This window comes from Terrapene carolina, unplaced genomic scaffold (assembly GCF_002925995.2).
Source record: "Terrapene carolina triunguis isolate 2854851 unplaced genomic scaffold, T_m_triunguis-2.0 Scaffold120, whole genome shotgun sequence".
NCBI lineage: Eukaryota > Metazoa > Chordata > Testudines > Emydidae > Terrapene > Terrapene triunguis.
This window is the reverse complement of record NW_020664471.1, coordinates 12,302,782-12,325,782: the sequence shown is the minus strand read 5'-3', so window position 1 is coordinate 12,325,782 and position 23,001 is coordinate 12,302,782. Positions and strand designations below refer to the sequence as shown.

At 42.9% G+C, this 23,001-nt stretch overlaps 1 protein-coding gene across 1 annotated transcript in view; it reads right to left on the bottom strand.

Annotated features, from left to right (window-relative positions):
* The window catches only part of ASB3 (ankyrin repeat and SOCS box containing 3), a 115,313-nt gene that overhangs the window by 22,057 nt on the left and 70,255 nt on the right, over positions 1–23,001 (bottom strand). Inside the window, exons 5-8 of the mRNA XM_024204099.2 lie at positions 17,553–17,665; positions 16,621–16,756; positions 9,247–9,424; positions 6,437–6,634 (exon numbers count right to left, since the gene is read on the bottom strand). Of these exons, the coding sequence (XP_024059867.1) occupies positions 6,437–6,634; positions 9,247–9,424; positions 16,621–16,756; positions 17,553–17,665 (625 nt within the window). The remainder of the gene's footprint in view (positions 1–6,436; positions 6,635–9,246; positions 9,425–16,620; positions 16,757–17,552; positions 17,666–23,001) is intronic.

Below are 23,001 nucleotides of genomic sequence, written 5' to 3'. Positions count from 1 at the left end.
GTTTTTCTTAATATCTAACCTGAATCTTCTATGCTGCAAACTAGGTCGATTACTTCTCCTACACTCAGTGGACATGGAAATCAACTGATCAGCTTCCACTTTTACATATTTAAAAACTGCGTTCAGGCTCCCCCCCCCCTTCTCTATACTAAACATGCCCAATTCTTTCAATCTTTCCTCATAAGTCATGTTTTCTAAATCTTTTTATCACTTCTGTTGTTCTCCCCTGGAATCTCTCCAATTTATTCATATCTTTCTTAAAGTGTAATGCACAAAACTGGACACAATACTCAGCTGAGGCTTCACCAGTGCTGATTAAAGTAGAAAAATTATCTCCCACATTTTACATACGACACTCCTGTTAATACATCACAGATGACATTTGCTGTTTTTACTGCAGCATCACACTGTTGACTCATATTCAATTTGTGGTCCGCTATAATAACCCCCAGATCCTTTTCTGCAGTACTGCTACATAGTCAGTTATTTCCTATTTTGTATTTGTGCATTTGATTTTTCTTCTTCCTAAGTGCAGTACTTTGCCTTTGTCTTTATTGAATTTCATCTTGTTGATTTCAGACCAATTCTCCAATTTATCAAGAGCATTCTAAATTCTAATACTCTCCTCCAAAGTGCTAGCAACTGCTTCGAGCTTGGTGACAGCCTCACATTTTATAAGCATACTCTTCACTCCATCATCCAAGTCGTTAATTAAAATTTTGAATAGTACCAGACCCAAGACAAACCCCTGTGGGATCCCACTTGCTATAACCTCTCAGTTTGACAGTGAACCATTAATAATTATTCTTAGTATGTTTTTTCAACCAGTTGTGCACCCCCCCTTACAGTAATTTCATCTAGACCATATTTCCCTAGTTTGTTTAAGAAATGTCATGCAGGACAGTGTCAAAAGCTTTACTAAAGTCCAGATAACTCATATCTACTGCTTCCCACCATCAGCTAGGCCAGTTATTCTGTCAAAGAGGGAAACTACGGTAGGTTGGTTTGGCATGATTTATTCTTGACAAATCCTTGCTGGCTATTACTTATCTTATTATCCTCCAGGTTTGAACAAACTGATTGTTCAATAATTTTTTCCAATGTCTTTCTGGGTATTGAAGTTAGAGTAATGCAATCAACCAGTTAACCTATTAACATTTTTCCTTAAGGTTTATATTTAGCATGATTTGTGTGAGACACTAAGTTAGTTCCCAACTCTATTAGAGCCATTTAAAAAAGATCTTGCTTTTAATTTGAAAATCTGCTGTCCAGATAAGTTTTGTGGGATGCAATAAAGAAGACAGTTGTGTTAGAACGCTGAAATGCTGTCACCCAAGATCTCATAACTAAGAGCCATTTTTTTCTATACTGGATTTTAATCAAGACTTTGCAGGCTAAAAGACCTGTGCATATATTCACAAGATAGCTGAATCCAAATAGCTATTTAGATTCCTTTGATTCATTTAAAAGATAAAAAAGTAAGGTGAAAATCATTAGTTTTTCTTTGCCTTCATTGCAATTATCAGCAAGACATATTTTAACATCTGTGTGATTAGTCTTTATTAATGATATTGTGATAATGAATGATGATATAACCAATCATTTGTGTGTTGGTTGCACATGTGGCCTTTAGTTAATAATTTGATTACAGAATGTTGCTTCTATGAGGCAGTTTGGAATTTAATCCTCTGCTGCCTGTCTCATTTGTAGCAACATTTTTGAGTACCATTAGCAGGGCTGATTCATTTTCTAAAAACTATATTTATTATACACTAAGAACAGGACAGAACAGTGAAATGATGCTCATTGATTTTTAAAGACATGGTCTAAGAGGTATGCAGTGAAATTTAATACAATAAACCCTAGGCATTGCTTCACTGCAAACCTTATACATAATTTATAGGAGACATGGCAAAGCACATTCTGGCTATTATCCAGATGTATGATTTCACATGCGCAGTTCAGGATCTGCATGAGTTCCTGCCTCAAGCAATTCAAAATCATTTGCAGCCTGACCAGAGAAATATTAGCTATAATAGGCACAGTCATAGGGACATGCTTTCACTGTTTAAAAAAAAAATTATGTCCTTGCTGATTTCCTCCCTTGAAATATGCCCTTTTAGCTGAAGCGGAATAAATTTAAGGCAAATGTTGCTGCAGCATTTTCACTCGGGAAAATTACTAAACTGGCAGGTTATTTATTAAAATTCTGTATTGCTTCTAGATACATGGCACATATTGAGAGATTCTTGTGAAGCAATTTTACAATATGTTTAGAGAGGGTTTTTTTTAAGAGTTTACTATCCTGTTGAAGAACGTATGCAACACTCAAGAATATTGATGAGGAGAGAAATGCATGCACATTATAACTTTCACATATATTATACACACACTATATGCTTAACGTCATGAAAATTTTAATATTTGAGCATAATTTAGCTAAACATCAATCTGTACAGGATGCACACTACAATACCACTATCAAATTCTCAGGATAACAAATTCTAACATTACTGAAAGCTTCAGCATAGAACACTTTTGCCAGTTCCCTACCTATCAAAGGTTACAACCACTCCAGGACCAACATCCTATACAATAAGAGAACTTCCCAGGTAATCACCAAATTACCTCTTTCATAATATGAGACAACAAATGTGTCTTCTGTAGTATGGCTACAGCTCATCTGATACTAGGAATCAGGAAATAATCATAGATAGCCATGTACTTTATACCCTAGTAATTTAGCAACTGAATAAACTCCTATAATTAAAGCACTGTACAAATAATTTGATTAATTTGATTTTGTCTTGCTTTAAATATCTTGTACATGGTACTTCATGAATGATCAAAATCACATTTAGTCTTCATCATTATCTTTGCCTTAAAAAAATAACCAAAGGCGAAATAGCTCCCTGGTAACTTTGGAATCAGCACTCAAGGAAGCAACACCTTTCCTTAGCAAATGACAACAGCAGTAAATTAAAAAGAAACGTTTAGAAGCTGCTTAAAAAACAGCGGGGACTTTTCCTTAAGGGTCTGTATTTGCATTTGATTTGGGTAGATTGCTACATTTTGTTCATGCTGCTTTATGTGGAAAAAAAAGGAGTTGTAATGTCATATTATAAAGGGACCTTACAACATATAATATACACAGCAGATTGTGAAAAACTAACATTTAAAAATAAGGGGAAAGTGGAAGGGGAAAAGAGGACTAGTTGGAAAAAAGTAATAAGAGAAAAACAGAGGAAAGAAGGAAGCAAAGTAAGAGACAAAGAAGGAAGAAAGGAAAGGTAGACAAGAAAAAAAATCTCAAGGGGCACAATCATGACCCTAGTAACATGTCCATGCAGAGGAGCAAGGAGGTGTAAAGTCTTTATTTTATCTCCTGCATCATCTATCTGTATTGCCATAGCAGCAAGAGTGGGCAGAACTTTGGACTTCATCTGCCCAATGCTCTAGCCAGCACAGCTGAACCGACATAGAAGGGGAAGTACCGGTAATCTGTGTCATTATAGGGTTGGCATAAATTACTTCCCACTCAGATCAAGTGGGGAATGGGAGATCAGTATATAATGCCTGCATCTGTAACTTTCACTCTATGCATCCGAAGAAGTGAGGTTTTTACTCACGAAAGCTTATGCCCAAATAAATCTGTTAGTCTTTAAGGTGCCACCAGACTCCTTGTTGTTTTTTTGGAGATCAGATTGTGACTCAGAGTCACAATTTGGTTCCTGGTTTGTTCCTGGAGCAGCACAACTATGTGCTGCCCCTTACTCGGGATTTGTGGCAAAGCCACAATACAACCCTAACTGAAAAATAAAATAAAGGAAATACAAACTGAAAGGGATGGCAAAAAAGTAAAATAAAATAGACAAATAAACAAAACAATCTTAGGGGAAAGCTGAGGCAAGGAAGGAAAGAGGTTCTGGCACATGAAACACACTTTCTCCACAGAACACCAATTATACTGAACAGGTTTTAATTTTCCCCAACTGCTAATCAGACAAGATGGTTTCACAGGAGCCAGTCTTCAAATTTGCTATATGGAATTAGAAGGGTTTTTAAAATTCAGACATGGACCCTTAGAAGATTCTCTATGTGCTCAGAAAATTCCAAGTAATTAATGTGATCAAGTCAGGGTGGAGTGATTTAAATCAAGCCAATTTAAATCCATGGGTTTTTTTAATTAAGTAATCTAAATCATAATTTAAACTAGGTTGAGGCTTTGTAAAACTACTTTGAAAATCTATGCTATTGCAACTTTAGATTAAAACTTATAAGGAACAAAATTCCTGTATTCCCAACCCCCGAAAGATGTCAATACTGGTATGGTATCTTATTTGAATTTTACAAAACTGCCACAGATGAAAAAAAAAATTAATTTCAGGTCCTGATCCTGCAAACACTTCAACAGGCACATAACTTTACTCACATGAACAGTTCCACTGACTTATATGGGACTACTCATCTGCTTCTAGTTATGCATGTGCGTAAGTGTCCGCAGCACCAGAGGCTAACTTTGCGTCAGAAAAAAAATGAAGTTATTTAAACTTGCAATACATCAATAAAGTTTTTATGAATTATTTTTATACACAGTTTAATATTTTCAAACATAGGAGCCTAAAAACAAGGCTCCTCCACCAATATTCACTCCTGGGGAAATTGTGCGACACTGCGTGCACGCGTATAATTCATGTGTCGCACATAATTTTTTTTTCCGCTGAAAAAATTTCTGCTGGAAATTTGCTGCAGTTACGCCTTTTGCCCTATCAGGATAGGGCAAGAAATCAGAATGAGGAGATGAAAGCACTGAATGCACAAAATGAAGACAGCACCAAAAAGTGGTGCTATTTGGATCAACTAAGTGATGCATTTTTTAAAATTAGAGATAAGCCAAATTCTCTCCTCCCATTACTTCCTTGAATTCAGTGGCACTGTGCCAGGAAATAATTTAACCCTGTGTTCAAGAGTCATTCTTCTGTTAGAATGTGATTTTTAAGTAGATCTAATTTAATAGCCTAAACAATTTTCCTTTAAAAAAAGCACATTAGCCACACAACATTACTATCAAGTATCAGGGGGTAGCCGTGTTAGTCTGTATCTACAAAAACAACAAGGAGTCTGGTGGCACCTTAAAGACTAACAGATTTATTTGGGCATAAGCTTTCGTGGGTAAAAACCTCACTTCTTCAGATGCATAATATTGCTGTGATCTACAGTACATAAAAAACAAGTTAAAATTGCATTCTGTCAAAGTATTAAATTAATAATAAATGTAGTTATTGCAAAAATAATTTGTATGTGTTTATCAAATATTATTCTCCAATCTGTGCAAGTACTGAATATCTCTATCATTCTAATGCCTAGTCCAATATCAGATCCATTAAGATATCACATGTGAAGCTCAGAGTTCTCAAGAAGTGTCTTGGGGGCTAATCCTGCACCATTATTTTCACTGGTATCTAGATTTGGTTCAATGTGTAATGCATTCTCTCTAAGGACAAGTTTTGAGAGGAGGGAATAATAGACACAGAATAATCAAATAATTATCATGTTGGTTTTATTGTTCAAAGGTCCCACAAACCCAGCTATATACAGAATTAGGTGGAAGAAGAGATTTACCAATTTTATTAATAAAATTAATAACTACAAAATAGTGAACTGAAGGGCAGAAGGAAGGAAGTCCTGCCTCATGAATATACTTTCAATATCAAGTAAATTAAGTTAAAATGTGAATTAACAGTAGTTACATTTTACAATTTTTCCTCTTGTTGTATCAAATAACCATTTGTTGAGCACCAACAGCATGTGTCATACACACTGTACAGAACAAATGGGACACAGTGATTATGATCTCAAGGGATTTATAATCTACGGTAAGTATAAACTCTTTGGTAGTTCACAACACCTGTAACATACTGAAAGCTCTGCTTTCAGGGTATGGGACAGTCTTGTCTCCGGAATACTGAGATTTGGAGGGGGAGGGGGCATTTGTCTAAAACAATTTTATGTTGCTTTGTTTTTACACAAAAGACTGGCATACAGAGAAAGTAAAACAGTATTTTCCAAGAACTCAATCTTACTGAAAAGAATCTAGCTAATTAAGAATCTGTTTGATTCAATTACAGCATCATGTCAAGTTCCCAGAAGACAGAGATGGTTGATAAGGCCTTTTGAAAGCCAGGAAACTAGACTGCAATTATGTTCTACAAGACTCCTTTTCAAAGAACAGAGCTTCCCAAAGGAGATTTTAGCAAGGTTCTTTATCTCATGTATGTGACCCAGAATTAGTGCACTATAGAGGTACTTAAGGTTTACTCTGTAGTCTCAAGACTTGAGAAGGAAAAAAAATGTATATATTTTAAAAAGTAAGCCTTAGATAAATAGCAGTATAATTAACCTATGACAAATGAAAAAACACTAGAGATATACATACTTCTTTTGGAAAACCATGCACATGGGTGATATGCAGCCAAAGATTAGGCACTTCTGAGCATCTGGGCTATAGCCTTCTTTAAGTAACATTTCCAAGCACTCTTCATTACCACCATAAACTGCTGAATAGACAGGGCTCACTTTGTCTTTTCCTGTGTCACAGGTCCGATCAGTAACTGGTATTAGCAATCCCAATATGCTGTAACATTTAAAACTATGTTTATTGTGGAGTCTTTTCAGATATATGGAAAAATTAGATATTATTTTTCCTGGCTATTTTTCCCATGGACATTATTGTTTAAAACAAAATCACACATGAAACGTAATCACATCCTTTTAATTAAATAAATATGTAAAAAAGAACATTCACAATATCAGACATTTTGACATTAAAAACTTCTAACGTGCTTAAGCATATGGAACTGTTAATATCATCAATGTAAAACTGTCTGCAAATATAAACTGAAATAATCTTCTAAACATCTTTTATGATTTGTTATTCAAAATTAGCTGGAATTGATGTATTTGCAATATCATCTCAGATTCTAATTAGTTTTAGTCAGGGATTGATTTACACTGACATAGAGATATGCCTGTTCTGCAAAGTTTGGATCTAGACTTTTACAAAGTAGTAGGAATGGGTGTTCAGATCTGGGGGTTTGGTTTAACAAACTGTAGACAAAGGGGATGTCTTCTCTGTTAGAATTCAGCCTCAGTGTTGGGAGTGGTGGGAGAATTTGGTGTCACACCCTGTACTTTGGACCCATATCCTTCCTGATTAATGAAGATCAGTAAGGAAGTACTGGGTCCTTTGCAGATGGAAATTGTCAAAGCTTCTCTTAGAGAAAGCAGCCTGCCTGTTGCTTTGAAGGAAATATTAACACAGCCTTTGCTCAAGAAGCCATGCCTTGACAATCTTGCCAATTCACTTTCCATTTTTGAGTAAGATAGTAGTTGTGGCAAGACATCTCTCACACTATCTAGATTCCTCTGAAACATCTTTTCCCTTATCAGTTTGAACACAGAAACTTCACTGGTCATGTTGGTCAATGACCTCCTCCTGGCAATGGATGAAGATCAAGCCCCCATACAGGTATTATTACATTCCACTGATTGTGAAATGCTGTTGACTCACCTGCAAACATTGGTGGGAGAGGAGAGTTCTGCTCCTCTGTAGCTTTGTTTTCTCTTGCCTAGGTTGCACCACATAATTATGGGCACTTGCTCCTCTTCCCAAAGGGCTCTCAAGTGCGGGTTACTGCAGGATGTCATGCTGACATCTCTCCTCCCCACCCAAACCAGACGTATATGGGCGTGCAGTGTTTTCAGTATACTGATGACAACCAAATGTATGTGTCTATCTCCGTGGTTTTCAAACTTTTTGTACTGGTGACCCCTTTCACACAGCAAGCCTCTAAGTGTGACCTCCCCCCTTTACTTTAAAAACTGGGGGTTAATTTAATTTAATGGGGGCTGGGAGCTGTCAGCCCCATGAAGCTGATAGCTCATGACCGCCATGTAACCACCCTGAGGGGTCATGACCCCATTTGAGAACCCCTCATCTATGACACCCCAGACAATGAGGTTTCCTCAGCCAATGCTTTCTTGAGGTTGGAGAATGGATGAGAGTGAGCTGGCTGAAGCTCAGTCCAAACAAGGCTCAGGTGATGGTGGCTTGGGTGAAGCAGCTGGAGGACATGGCAGAGGCAATATTAGCCCTTTTGACTGGGGGTTTCTGCCACTGGTCACCAGAGCATGACACTTGAAAATGTTAGACCCCCCACAGAGACTGTTAGACAGCTATAACCAGGCTGGCTAGGAAGTTGCATCCTTTATTTCACAAATGGACCTTGTCACTGTTTTCCATGCTTCCTCCACACCCCCAAGATGCACTCTACATGGGTCTACACCTTAAAATCATTCACAGACTGAAGCTGGTGCAGAGTGCAGCAGCTCATTTAGTGAGTGGGGCATCTCTGTGGAAATGTGGCACCAGTGCTCCGGGAACTGTGCTGGCTCTTCAGGTGGAGTTTAAGGTGTTGATCATGAGCTATAGAGCCTTAAATGGTCTGGAATGTGAGAATGTGATATACAGCCAAAACTGTGCTCAGTGGAGCCACTCTAGTTGGATCCCCCATTTATAAAAGAGATGGGGGCTACTGGCAGAGGGATCTCTGTGAGAACCTGGGGGTCTGAAACTTGCTTGCCCCTCCTTGCTGTGAAATACCTCAAATTTCATTACCTACTCTACTGCAAAAGCCAAATTTTGTTTGTTTGTTTGCTTTTTGGGGGGAGGGGGTGGAGCTATGTTCTTGGATGGATTAAAGGGACTGTTCTGCTGCTTTGATTTACTGGCTCATTTAGTTATTCATTATTTGTATATGATTATTTTTGCTGCTGTATGGTTATCATTTAAAACTGTATTTCTAATTAAGGGCTCCTAAAGAGTTTTGGACAAGAATACTTTATCATTATTTACACCTAAAACATAAAATAAACAAAATAGTAATATGCTTATCAGGTGAGCAGATGTCTGATCCTGCAGCCCCAATCTCTGTGGGACATCCACTGACTTCAATGGGAGTTGGATCAGACTCCGATGCAAAATGTCTGCTTATTTCAATGAGAGTTCCACATGGACAAGAGCTGCAGGGTCAGGCTTTGAAACTGTAATGTGAAGAGAATAAGAAATTCTAAACTAAAAAACAGAGTCCATAACTCATTATTTCCCTTCCATTTATAGCTGAAAATTCTCATTCTTGATTACCATTTAGTGAGTAGAATCGTTTATTAGATTTTTATATCACCTACTTGCTATGGCCCATTTGGGCTGCTGCATGAATAGGCAACTGCCATTCCTCCTCATTACAGTAGAGATTTGGATTGGCCCCTTTTGATAACAATAGGTCCACACACTCGGTATGGCCTTCCTGTGCAGCAATGAATAATGGAGTGGCTTTGTCCTTGGCTTGACAATTGACATTTGCACCTAACACAGAATAAAACATATAATATGATGCCTGATTATCATAACAGAGCAAAACCACAAAAGTGAATAAACAAATTACAGCATTAATTAGGCACTGGCTTTCACAAAATTGCTTCATCATTCAGAAGATTTTCCACAGGTATTAAAGAAAAAACTGTTACCTACCTTTCGTAACTGTTGTTCTTCGAGATGTGTTGCTCATGTCCATTCCATTGTAGGTGTGCGCACGCCCACATGTGCATTCATTGGAGACTTTTGCCTTAGCAGTACCTGCAGGGCCAGCTGTGGCACCCTCTGGAATGCCGCACTCATGGCATTGTATATCAGGGACTGCCAGCCCTGCGCTCTCTCCGTTCCTTCTTGCCAACAGAGGGGCAGGAGGGCGGGTAATGGAATGGATACCCTCCAGGAGAGAAACAGGAGGGAGCAGGATGACCGTGCCGTCATAGGATGGGCGAAGACCAACCCGCCTTGAAATGGCCACCAGGTGAACCAAGTGTACCATGTGTACCTAGACCGAAGACAACAACAGATCCTGGAGCTTAAGGTGCAGCAAATAGTCCAGGATGTCCTGCAGCGGGGCCTCTTCTGCACGAATGTGGCGACCTGAGGCCCACCACGAGAACCGTTACTACTTTGCCATGTAGGTAGCCCTGGTGGAGGGTTTCCTGCTGCCCAGCAGGATCTGCTGGTCAACTGCAGAACACCGCCATTCTTTCCCACTTAGCCACGCAGGCCATCAAGTGCAGCGCCACCAGATTTGGATGCAGTAGATTGCCGTGGTTCTGGGACAGCAGATCTGGCCAAAGATGCAGCTGCAGTGGGGTGGCTGCCGAAAGACTCAGCAACATGTCGAACCGGTGTTGACGAGGCCAAACTAGGACTATGAGGATGACTGTTGCTTTGTCTTGCTTCACCTTTAGCAGGACTTTGTGGATTAATGGTATCGGCAGGAAGGCGTACATCAGCGTTCCCGACCACGGGATCAGGAAGGCATTCGACAGGGAGCCCTTCACAGAATCGTAGAATATCAGGGTTGGAAGGGACCTCAGGAGGTCATCTAGTCCAATCCCCTGCTCAAAGCAGGACCAATCCCCAGACAGATTTTTACCCCAGTTCCCTAAATGGCCCCCTTAAGGATTGAACTCACAACTCTGGGTTTAGGAGGCCAATGCTCAAACAACTGAGCTATCACTCCCCCCTGCTCAGCAGAGAACAGAACATGTGGCATTTCCTGTTCTGCTAGGATGCGAACAGGTCCACCAGGGGAGTCCCCCACTCGCAGAAGATTAGGCTGACCACCTCCGGATGGAGTGACCATTTGTGGCGAGACGAGAAGGCCCTGCTGAGGCGATCTGCCAGGACGTTCTTGGTTCCGGGCAGGTGGGCAGCCACCAAATGAATGGCGTGCTGCACACAAAAGTCTTGGGGGCTGAGCGCTTCCTGACAAAGGTCCAAGACCTGGCGCCACCCTGCCTGGTGATGTAATACATTGTGGCACTATTGTCCATCAGGATCTGCACCACTTTGCCTTCCAGGTGGGGCAAGAAAGGCTGGCAGGCCAGGCGAACTGCTCTGAGCTCCCTGAGATTGATGTGAAGGTCGTGGGTCATAGGTTGTGTTGTTGCCAGCGACCCTGGGTGTTGAGCTCACCCAGATGGGCTCCCCAGCCCATATCCGAGACTAGGTTGAGCGACGGAGGCAGGGTCATGAAGGGGACTCCTTGCAGCACTGACTTAGGATCCCGCCACCAGTCCAGAGATGAGAGAGTGTGGCTCGGCCCCGTGACCACTCGGTCCAGGGGGTGCGTGTTGGGAATGTAGACCAAAACCAGCCATGCTTGCAGAGGCCTCAGATGAAGCCGGGCATGGTTGACCACGTATGCGCACATGGCACATGTGGGCCGTGGTGAGTGGCTGGCTCTTTATGAGGGAAATCAAGTCCGTCATGGTCTGAAAACATGCTTCCAGAAGAAAGGTCCTGGCCTGCGTAGAGTCGAGAACTGCTCTGATGAACTCTATGTGTTGGACCGGCGTTAATGTGGATTTTTCTGTATTTATTAAGAGGTCCAGGTCGCTGCAGGTAGAGCACACCAAATTGAGGCTTCTTTGCACCTGCTCCGGAGACCTGCCCTCAATGAGCCAGTCGTCGACATACGGTAAGATCTGGACCCCTCGACGCCTCAGGTAAGCCGCCACCAGTGCCAGGCATTCCGTAAACACCCTGGGGGCCGAGAACAGGCCGAAGGGTAGCGCTGTGAACTGGAAGTGGCCAGTTCATAGTGGCCCAGCCACTATGAAACGCAGGAAACGCCTGTGTCCCAGGAATACAGGGACATGAAAGTAAACATCCTTGAAGTCAAGAGCGGCATACCAGCCCCCCAGATCCAGGGAAGGGATGATGAAGGCCAGGGAGACCATGCGGAACTTCAACTTCTTGCGAGACTTGTTGAGGCTCTGCAGGTCCAGAATGGGTCTAAGGCCCCCTTTTGCCTTCGGGATTAGGAAGTAGCGGGAGTAGAATCCTCTTCCTTCCATGTCCCAAGGAACCTCCTCCACAGATCCTAAGCTTGGGAGCTTCTTGTCCTCCTGAACAAGGAGTTGCTCATGAGAAGGGTCCCTGGAGAGGGACGGGGATGTGGGGGGTGGGAGGTAGGGGCAGCCAGAAACTGCAGGGTGTAGCCCCGAGCCACTATGTCCAGGACTCAGCAGTCTTACATAACCTGCAACCAGGTTGAGTGGTAGGGGAAAAGACGGTTGAGGAAAAGAAGGGAAGGATCTGGGCAGTTGACTTGGTGTGTCGTTCCTGAGCACACCCTCAAAATGATCGCTTCTGGCCCCCTTGGTGCTTCGCTGGGCCAGGCTGTGCAGGAGACCAGGACGCCGAAGGGCGGCGGTGGCTAAACCCAACATCTTGTTTACTTGCAGGCCCTTGTTGAGGCTGCCACTGTCGAGGTGGCGGAGGAGACCGGAACGGCTGTCGCGATGCCTGAGGAGTGTGCATCCCAGAGAGCGGAGGGTCGTCCGCATGTCTTCCAGGCCGTGCAGACGCGCATCCATTTGGTCAGAGAACAGGCCGACACCGTCAAACAGGAGGTCCTGAATAGAAGCCTGCATCTCCTAGGACAGGCCAGCCGTCTGGAGCCAAGAACTGCATCGCATGACCATCGCTGAAGCAACCACACTGGCAGGTGAATCGGCCGCATCCCAGGCCATTTGAAGGCAGCACCGAGCCACTGCAGTCCCCTCCTCCACAAGGGTCGTGAATTCCTAGGCCGTCTCCTGGGACATGGGGTCCTTGAACTTGAGGAGAGTGTCCCAAAAGTTAAAGTTGTAGCAATCCAAAAGGGCCTGGTGGTTCACCACCTGAAACTGAAGGCTGGCCATAGAATAAATTTTGCGACCAAACAAATCCAGCCTTTTGGCCTTCTTAGTTTTAGGGGTGGAACTGGTGGGCCCCTGTTTGTCCCTCTCGTTGGCCCCAACACAACCAACAATCCCGGTGACAGGTGGGTGTACAAGTACTCGAACCCTTTTGTGGGGATGAAGTACTTCTTTTCCACCCTCTTAGAGGCGGGCGGGATGGAGGACAGGGTTTGCCAGATCGTTTTGGAAATGTGCAGGATCCCCTCATGTACCGGGAGTGCGACGCAAGCCAGGGGAGACACTGAGAGCACATTACGCATTGCATCTGTCTGCTCCTGCATCTCCTCCGCCTTGAGGCTGAAGTTGGAAGCCACCCTGCGGAGCAGCGCCTGATGCTCCCTAAAATCGTCCGACGGGCTAGCTCTGGAGGGGCCTGCCACCGCCTCGTCTGGAGAGGAGGAGGTTGATTGGACGACCGGGGGTGGTCTTGCAGTGTCCTCACCTGTCAGAGAGGGCGACCTGGGGGGAGGGTGCCGGCTCCTCACCCGCGGCGGCTGCCAGAGTGTCCTGCACCAAACCCAGTGCCATCGTTGCCGTGGGTGCCAACTTTGGCCTGTCTGATGCGGTGATTGAGGGCTGGCGGGAGTGGGGCAATGACATGATGGGAATACCCCAGACATTCCAATAAGGCCATTGGGTCAGCCATTGGTCCTGCTGCCAGATCAGCGAACAAGGCGGGGCTGTGGATGCTTGGGTCTGGCGGCTCACTGTCGCCACCAGTGACCGGTGCTGGTAACGGTCCGACTGGTGCCAGGAGTAGGGCGAGCGGTGCCGTACCAGGGAGCAACCTTGAGGTCTCAGCAACGGCAACCAACGATGTGACAAAGACCAGTGCTGGGGAGATCGACGCCTGGGCAAGCTCCGGCATGAAGACGGGGATCGGGAGCGCGGAGCCGATGATTCGTAGCGGTGAACCGGAGACCTGGGCTGATGCGGAGATCAAGAACGTGGCGACCTAAGGCTCTGTCTTGGCTCTGGGGACTGGTGGCGCTCACTTGTTTTGTGCGAGGCCTTGTCGGCAGGCTTGCCCTCATGGGGTGCCTTAGCCGGTTCCATTGCCACACGCGGTGCCGTCTGTGACAGAGGCACTCTTAGCTCTCTAGGTGCCGGGGGCTCAGAGCGCGTCGACTGCGCTGTCAACTTGGATCCTTTACCACTCCCTGGAGTCAGTGGCGGGTCCTTTCGGGGGGAGGGACTCCCCAGGGGTGAGCCCTTTTGTGAGACACTACAAGGCATGAAGAGTAGGGCTTGAAACCCGGAGACCAGGGCATGCCCCGCCTGGGGCAAAGTCCCTGCCGGGACACTATCTAACTAAACACTTAATAGGTACTTAACAACTAACTAACAAATGATTAAACTATTTACAGCTAGAAGCACAAGGCTAAGATAGAAGAGAAACCGCTGACCGCTTGTGAAGCAAGGGACAGAGGCACTCCGACTGACCACCATGGGCAGTAAGAAGGAACTGAAAGGGCGCAGGACCGGCGGCGCCTGATATACCAACGCATGAGCATGGAAATCCAGAGGGCACCACAGCCGGCCCTACGGGCACCACTAAGCAAAAAGTCTCCAATGACTGCGCATGTGGGCACGTGTGCACATCTACAATGAAATCAATATGAGCAAGCACTCGAAGAAGAATCATATTTACTTTACTAACCTGCTACGTGTTTTCAAATTGCTCATACGCTAAAGTGATTAGAACTAAAGTTCTCAAAGTATTTTTGGTTTTCATTTAAATCTGACAGGAAGAAAACACTGATGTCAAATGCTAGTCCCTTAAAATTCTCCTTTAGGGTCACTTGAAACCCTGATGAGGTTACAGAGAGAATGAATGATGTAAAACATTATTTTAAGTTAATCACAAATACAGCAAAAATATGCAATCCTCAGTGCAATGCAAGTAATTAGTACCTAATAAATTAAACAAACTCTAAAATAACATTACACACTGGAGAGCTGAACCACTTTCTTCCATTCAAAGGAAAACATTCCCATCATTCAACATGCCAATAATCCTGCTACGCTGGCAGAGTGTTGGGCTTGAATTCTGGTATAGCAGTGCATTATACATTGATAGTAGAAGATACTTAATGAACAGAATTATAAACCACAGAGTCGTTACTTTTATTTACATCTTTACAGATGAACTTTACATTAGGTTTCTTACTCCTACTGTAAAATGAGAGAAAGACTTTGTATGCGACTGGGAAGCACTTGTCTCACTATGTAGTAGAATAGGGCAATACCAGATAAATGATAGACATTGTGGAGAAATTTCGAAGATTTAGTTAATATTTTGTTAGAAATTACTTTCTGTAGATTTGTTGACCTGTGTGTGATGTTTTGGCCAGGTTTAGGGTGCTCATCAATTTAATAGTTTTGACTGTTTAATTTTCATTTGATTGTGTGGGAAGGTTAGTGACAGCATACTATTCAGAGATGCACACCAAGGTCTGTTGGTCTGAGATTCTGAAGAAATTACGACTGTAACTTTAGGATCCGATTGGGATACCCTTTATCATGCTAAGTAGTATATTGCTCCTGCAGTAATCCATAGAAATGAATTGGACTTCTCATGTAGTAAAGGTAGGGTTACCATATTTCAGCAAGCAAAAAAGAGGACGGGAGGAGCCCCGCCCTAGCCCCACCCCCGTCCTGCCCTAGCCCCGTCCCTGCCCCTCCCACTTCCCGCCCCCCTCAGAACCCCCAACCCTCCCCCCGTTCCTTGTCCCCTGACTGCCCCCTCCTGGGACCCCTGCCCCTAACTGCCCCCAGGACTCCACCCCCTACCTAAGCCTCCCTGCCTCTTGTCCCCTGACTGCCCCCTCCTGAGACCCTCCCCCCATCGTAACTGGCCCCCTAGGACCCTACCCCCTACCTGTACCCTGATTGCCCCAACCCTTATCCACACCCCCCCCCCCAGCCCCCCCCATCCTCCCGCCCCCCCCCGTCTCTTGACTGCCCCCTCCAAAATCTCCCTGCCCCTTCTCCGACCCCCTGGCCGTTGGCCTTCGCCTAACGTCTCTGTGAACTTGCTCAGGAACGACCTGAGCCGTTGGTCCTGGCACGCTGGGCAGCAGCGGGGGAGGAGCTCCAGACTGCCGGAGGCGATCTGCGAATGCAGGGAGGGAGGGAGTGATCTCTGCTGCAGGGGGGAGGAAGGGCTCTCTCTGGCTGTCGGAGCCCCATGTAGGTGGCACCATCCGGCCGGCTGCCCTGTTAGCCGTGCGCGCTCTGCATGGGGGGGGGGGGAGTCCGGACATTTACAAATTCCCCCCGGACGCTATTTTTAGCTCAAAAAGCCGGACATGTCCGGGGGAATCCGGACGAATGGTAACCCTAAGTAAAGGACTACTCAGTGTGATTAAGGTCACAATCAGACCCTTAATCTTTACCTAGGTTAGGTCTTTACTTAGGCCTGGTCTAACTAAAAAGTCAGGTCGACCCAACTAAGTCGATCAGGGGTGTAAAAAAAATCCTAACTCCCAGTGCACAGAGCAAAGAGCAAAGTCAACCCAAGAATTCTTCCATCGACCTAGCTACTGCCTTTCGGGGAGGCGGATTACCTATGTCACTGTAGCATTTCCACTGTAGACAAGCACTTATGTTTTATTTCCTGTTTCTTGGTCTGATTCAAGGGAATGCAAGGCAAGATACCGGAATAGCAAGATTTAAGCATTTTGTGATAATTTCATATACCAGTTCATAGCTGGTGTTTCACTAACATTATAAAAATATTACTAATGCTAAATGAAAGGTGAAAATTACCATGTGATATAAGTACTCGTAAACTCTCCAGCTTCCCATACTGAGCAGCAATGAACAGAGGTGTGATTCCAAAGTCATCCACACATTCCTTGTTTGCTCCTTTTTCAAGAAGCAATTTTATTATTTCAGTATGTCCCTGAAATAAATATATTTTGTTTTGTTAGAAAAAGAGCAGTGGAATTGATATAACCCTGCTTTTTCATTCTTACTCTGTGTATAAATCTAAAATATAGAGTACATTCAATATTCTATGGTATTCTGAAAGTCTGTGGCAGAATCATCAGATAGGTTTAATTTCATCTTGCACATTTACCCAGTCCAATAAATACACCGCTACCTCGATATAACGCGACCCGATATAACACGAATTCAGATATAACGCGGTAAAGCAGTGCTCCGGGGGGGCGGGGCTGTGCACTCCGGTGGATCAAAGCAAGTTCAATATAACACGGTTTCACCTATAACGTGGTAAGATTTTTTGGCTCCCAAGGACAGCATTATATCGAGGTAGAGGTGTATAAATAGAATTAAATTAGCATATTGGAACTATAAGTCTGATAAATTTTTATGCTGGATAAAAAAAAAATTCAGAAGAGACCAGGTTGGCCGCATCTATGATACAATGAAAGTCTTCCCCAAAAAATTAAGTGTATGTTATAACAGATTTACTTCCCAAATATTATATCTGATCACTTCTTAAGCACATGCAGTACTATTAATACTTAAATAATCATTGCTGCCTAACACCTTCTATCGCTGCTGTAGCATACTATGACATATTCAGAATGATCATTAGCATTTAGACTGCCTTTTCTGCCCAGCCTAACAATCATAAATCATCAGAGTAGGAAGCAAAAACTGTACAATCTGTCATTTTAAAAGGGTAAAACACACTATTTACATGGAAATGAAATAATAAATTTATAGGTTACCTGAAAAGAAGCTTGGTGCAAAGAATTCCATCCAGACCAAGAATGGGATCCATTAATATTTGCTCCGTGTTGGAGTAGAAGCTTTATAATTTCTGGATGTCCATTTTCTACAGCTTCAAACAGAGTAGTAAAAAATTACTCTTACCAAAGAGGCAGAATTGAAGGAACTGGTCAGCTCAGTGGTTTAGTCATCAAATTTTCACCTCAGTAATCAGAACTGTTTTACAGCCCCACAACAGACATCAAAACTAATTCACTTTGAGTGACTGTGCAGCTTTGATTACAGATCTAAACCCAAACACACAAAACCTACTCTCTAAGGCTCTGCATATGAAACAGAAATTATATCTAGTGTTGCCTCTTTGTGAAGCAAAACATTTAGCCTAACCAAAAGAAGGCTGAGGGGAGATATGATTGCTCTCTATAAATATATCAGGGGAATAAATACCAGGGAGGGAGAGGAATTATTTAAGCTCAGTACCAATGTGGACACAAGAACAAATGGATATAAACTGGCCATCAGGAAGTTTAGATTTGAAATTAGATGAAGGTTTCTAACCATCAGAGGAGTGAAGTTCTGGAACAGCCTTCCTAGGGGAGCAGTGGGGGCAAAAGACATATCTGGCTTCAAGAGTAAGCTTGATAAGTTTATGGAGGAGATGATATGATGGGATAGCCTAATTTTGGCAATTAATTGGTGTTTGACTATTAGCAGTAAATATGCCCAATGGCCCGTGATGGCATGTTAGATGGGGTGGGATCTGAGTTACTACAGAGAATTCTTTCCTGGGTGTCTGGCTGGTGAGTCTTGCCCACATGCTCAAGGTTTAGCTGATCACCATATTTGGGGCTGGGAAGGAATTTTCCTCCAGGGCAGATTGGCAGAGGCCCTGGGGGGGGGGGGTTCGCCTTCCTCTGCAGAGTGGGGCACAGGTCACTTGCTGGAGGATTCTCTGCACCTTGAAGTCTTTAAACCACAATTTGAGGACTTCAGTAGCTCAGACATAGGTTAGGGGTTTGATACAGGAATGGGTGGGTGAGATTCTGTGGCCTGCGTTGTACAGGAGGTCAGACTAGACGATCATAATGGTCCCTTCTGACCTTAAAGTCTATGATTCTATGATAAGCTCCAAGATGGAGATATTGATAACTATCTTTTAAGAATACGATAGTCAGTACATGGATAATGAAGATAAAGTACTATCAATCTGATAATGTGGTTCACAGGGAACAAAAGTTCCAATGTACAGCAAAACTAACATCTCTTTCTCCAGCAGGTGGAGGTCTATGGAAACCATAATTTAAGGAAACATCTGCTAGTAATTTTAATTTCTCCTCTTCCTCAATAATTTTTAACTTAAAAACACAACAAAAATTGTACATATGGAAGTTAAGCCCTTAGTCCACATTGGTGTAAAATTACATCAACACCAGTGGACGTACTCCTGATCACACTCTGTGATGAGAGATCACAATCAGCCACACTAGCCCTAGAGACAACTTCCCATTTACCCTCACATTCAGCATGAAGACAAGGAAGTGGAACTAGAGTATGTGATGACACTTACTAGTGTACCAATATTGCAGACACCGCTGAAAATGAAATACCCATAACAGAAAGTGATTGTTGATTACAGGAAAGAATAGAGTCAGGAATTCTGGGTTCTATTTGTAGCTCTACCACCAATACACTGTGTAACCCACAGGTAAATTGAGGAACAAAGAGATTACATGATCTGACTATATGTAAAATAGGTATGATACAATCTTCAGTACATAATTTCTTGGAGAGTTCCTAAGCTTAGGAAATATTTGTAAAAATTTTAAAAGACTTCTAAATCCTATAAAGTGTAAAATAACAACAATTTGTAAAATTCCATAGAGGACCTCACAGAATCACACTGAAAAAAAATAAGTTTCTACAAAATGCATCTTCTTAGTTCATGTTTACTAAATTTTCAATCCAATTTTATTTTTCCAATTTCTGTCTACGTCAATTTAGCTTATTAAAATCAAGCTGCTCGGTATCTGCTTTATACATTTATTGCCAACACTTAGTAGCAAAAATTATTCCACAGTTTGAACTTGTTTTCTAGTAATCAGGCTGCAGTGGTGATATATGAAGCCAATAGTCGGTCAGTAGTTTTTCTAGAGTTAGGTTGATATGAGTTAGTTACGGGGGATATGACAGGTCTATAAAATCATGACTGGTGTGGAGAAAGTAAATAAGGAAGTGTTATTTACTCCTTCTCATAACACAAGAACTAGGGGTCACCAAATGAAACTAATAGGCAGCAGGTTTAAAACAAAAAAAAGGAAGTATTTCTTCACACAACCCACAGTCAACCTGTGGAACTCTTTGCCAGAGGATGTTGTGAAGCCTAAGACTATAACAGGGTTAAAAAAAGAACAAGATAAATTCATGGAGTCCATCGTGGAGTCCAGCAATGGCTTAGCCAGGATGGGCAGGGATGGTGTCCCTAGCCTCCGTTTGCTAGAAGCTGGGAATAGGCAACAGGGGATGGATCACTTGATGATTACCTGTTCTGTTCATTCCCTCTGAAGCACATGGCATTAGCCACTGTCAGAAAACAGGATACTGGGCTAGATGGACCTTTGGTCTGACCCAGTATGGCCATTCTTCTGTAAAAGAGGTAGCTTTCGTTATAATGAAAGCTTTGTCAAAGAGAGGGGTCTTGCACTACACAGTGAAGCAAACTTGGGATGTGGCAGAGGTAGTAAAGTTCCAAAACAAATCACAAATGCCCTACCTCTAATCCAGAATCATATAAAGACCGTGAGCAGAAGTTCCTCAGCAGACCTCAGTTGACATGATGGTGCACAGGAAGAGCTGCAAACTCTAAGACAGATAAATGCCAAACCACAGAAGATTTTGTAGATTAAAACTAATTATTTGAATTGTAATCAGAAGCAGATGGGAAGCCAGTAAAGTGCATGGCACACAGGCCTAATGTGCTCATGGCTGATCCACTGCACTGTGAGCATGTTGCTACTGCATTCAGCATTGGCTAAAGTTTCCAAGTGGTCTCCAAGGGTAACCCTAACTGTGAGAAAATGAAGTAGCCCAAGCCTAAAAGTGATAGAGGCTTGGATGACTCGTAAGATCTGCTTCGGTGAGGAAAGGCTGCAACACTTCAACCAACCACAAAGTCAAAAAGCTGTATGTACCCCTTTTGCTAGTTGGGAATCCAAGAGAAATCTTGGGTTCAAATTACCCCAAACTGTTTTGGCATGGATGGGATTCATTTCATGAATAACTGGAGCAGTTACAACCCTCACTAATTTCTCTAGATTACCAACCAAACAAATACATCTCTGTTTTACCCAGATTCATTATCAGCCAACTCTTTCTCATTTGACCCTATTTGGGGCAGATGCTATGGAAGCAAGGAAACTGAACTAACTGAATCTGATGAATAAGAAACCTAGAACTAAGTACCATCAACATACAAACATTACCACAGACCAAAATGCCTCACAACCTTCTTCAGCAGCTCTTATGCTCTTTTAGGAGGATAACCAGTTTCCTGTGGTACCTCACATGTGAAGGACTAAGTGACTGTTCATTTCCCTTACTCTAGTACCACTTTTTGCATCTGTCAGAAAGGAAGGACTGCGTCACTGAAATCACTCCAGATAGATCCTTTGTCAAACATATTAAGTGTGCACATCCAATGTAAAGTCTGTCTAAACCAGGGGTCTCAAACTCAATTTACCTTAGGGCCAGTGCCAGTCCTCAAATCCTCCCAGCGGGCCAATAATGTCACTGAAGATGGTGTTCAGAAAAGAAAACGTTTATATTGTATTTTTTATTTCAATTTTCTTAGAAATAATAAAACTGTCATACAACTTTATACAATTCTTCGCCTGCCAGGGAGTTTTTAGTGTTTGCCAGATACCTGGCAACGCTTCAGTTCTGTCAGTTTGTTGATGTTTGGCCTCAGTGACTGAGCAGTTGAAACCTTCAGGATTGCAGCAAGGTGTGCATCAGATAGTTGTGTTCGGTATTTTGACTTGTTTATATTCATTGTGGAAAAAAGTGATGATGCCTCCATGGCTGATTCTGCCCAGCAACTAATGATGCTGCCTCCAGGGCTGACTCTGCATGGCGACTAGTGATGATATCTCTGTCCCTTTCCCCCAGCCAATGGGAGCTGCATGGGGCAGCGCCTGCAGCAGACAGAGCCGGCAGCATGGCTACATGCGTCTCTCCTCCATGGGCCTCAGTGGGGAGGTTCTCGAGCTGCAGATGGCCCGCGGGCCGGGACTTTGAGACCCCTGGTCTAAACCTTACAGGATACTTAAAACTGGACTTTGGTATAAAGAGTCTCTAACTAAAAAGGAGCATATTAACACTTGTATGCCTCTATATTAACTCAAACGTACCTTTTCAGAGACCTCTACTATACACTGACCTTGGAACTAGCTGACAACATGCTAACCTAGAACCCCATTACCCCTCCCATCAGACAAGTGGCTCACCTCAAGAAAAAAACACTGCCGACTGAAAATAGCCACTTATTTACTTATCCAGCCACCAACTTGTGCCACTATATGGAATAGTCACATGTGTCTCACAGTTCACCTGGTGCTGAAAACAAGTTAGTAAACTACCCTTGTTTACAGTCAAAACTCCGCTGCTTAAGACCCAATGCTTTGTGCATTATCTTTCTCCTGAGCTTGGTTACAGCAGCTGGAAACATGATTGCTATTGGCCAGGTAAGACAGTAGGCACGCTATTGAGAGGTCCGTTTACCAAATTTTGATATTACATATAAACTGTACTAACAGAAAACCAAAACTTCAGAGCACTTTCTTACACTATATTGAAATAAAAACTGTTTGGCTTTAAGAGCAAAATTTTTGAACTAGAAGGCAAAAACAGCGAAGTGAGAGGTTCTTCTTCATTTTTTTATATCCATATACCTCAGCTGTTCATTAAAATTGATGACATGTACTTCTCAGAGGCAAATAAGGAGAAGTTATGATTCTGCCTCCTTGAATGTGTTGCACATTTTAACATTTTGGTAGAGATATGAGGTTATGCATTTCCAGTTGAGGGAAGCAGGAAACAGCTTGGCCTCTGGAACAAGCTGCTGATACTATCTTGCCTAAATTTTTTTAAATCTTTGAAAAATTGAATATGTGCAAAAGTTAAAGCAGCCCTGTGCACAGCTACTGCTTGGCCAGGCTATCACCATAAGTCTTGCTGTCTTTAGTGGCATTACAGGGGTCACATTCAGAGAGATGAATAGTTCTTGAATGTTTTCCCCGATACACAGTATTTCTTTTTTTATTTTCTTTATTTTTGTTTTTTACCCTCTCCAACCCAACTCACTTGGACAATTCTAGATGCTAAAAACTTCCACTTATTCACATAGGAATTCTATTTAAAATAGAATAGCTATTCATATATCTACAGGGAGCA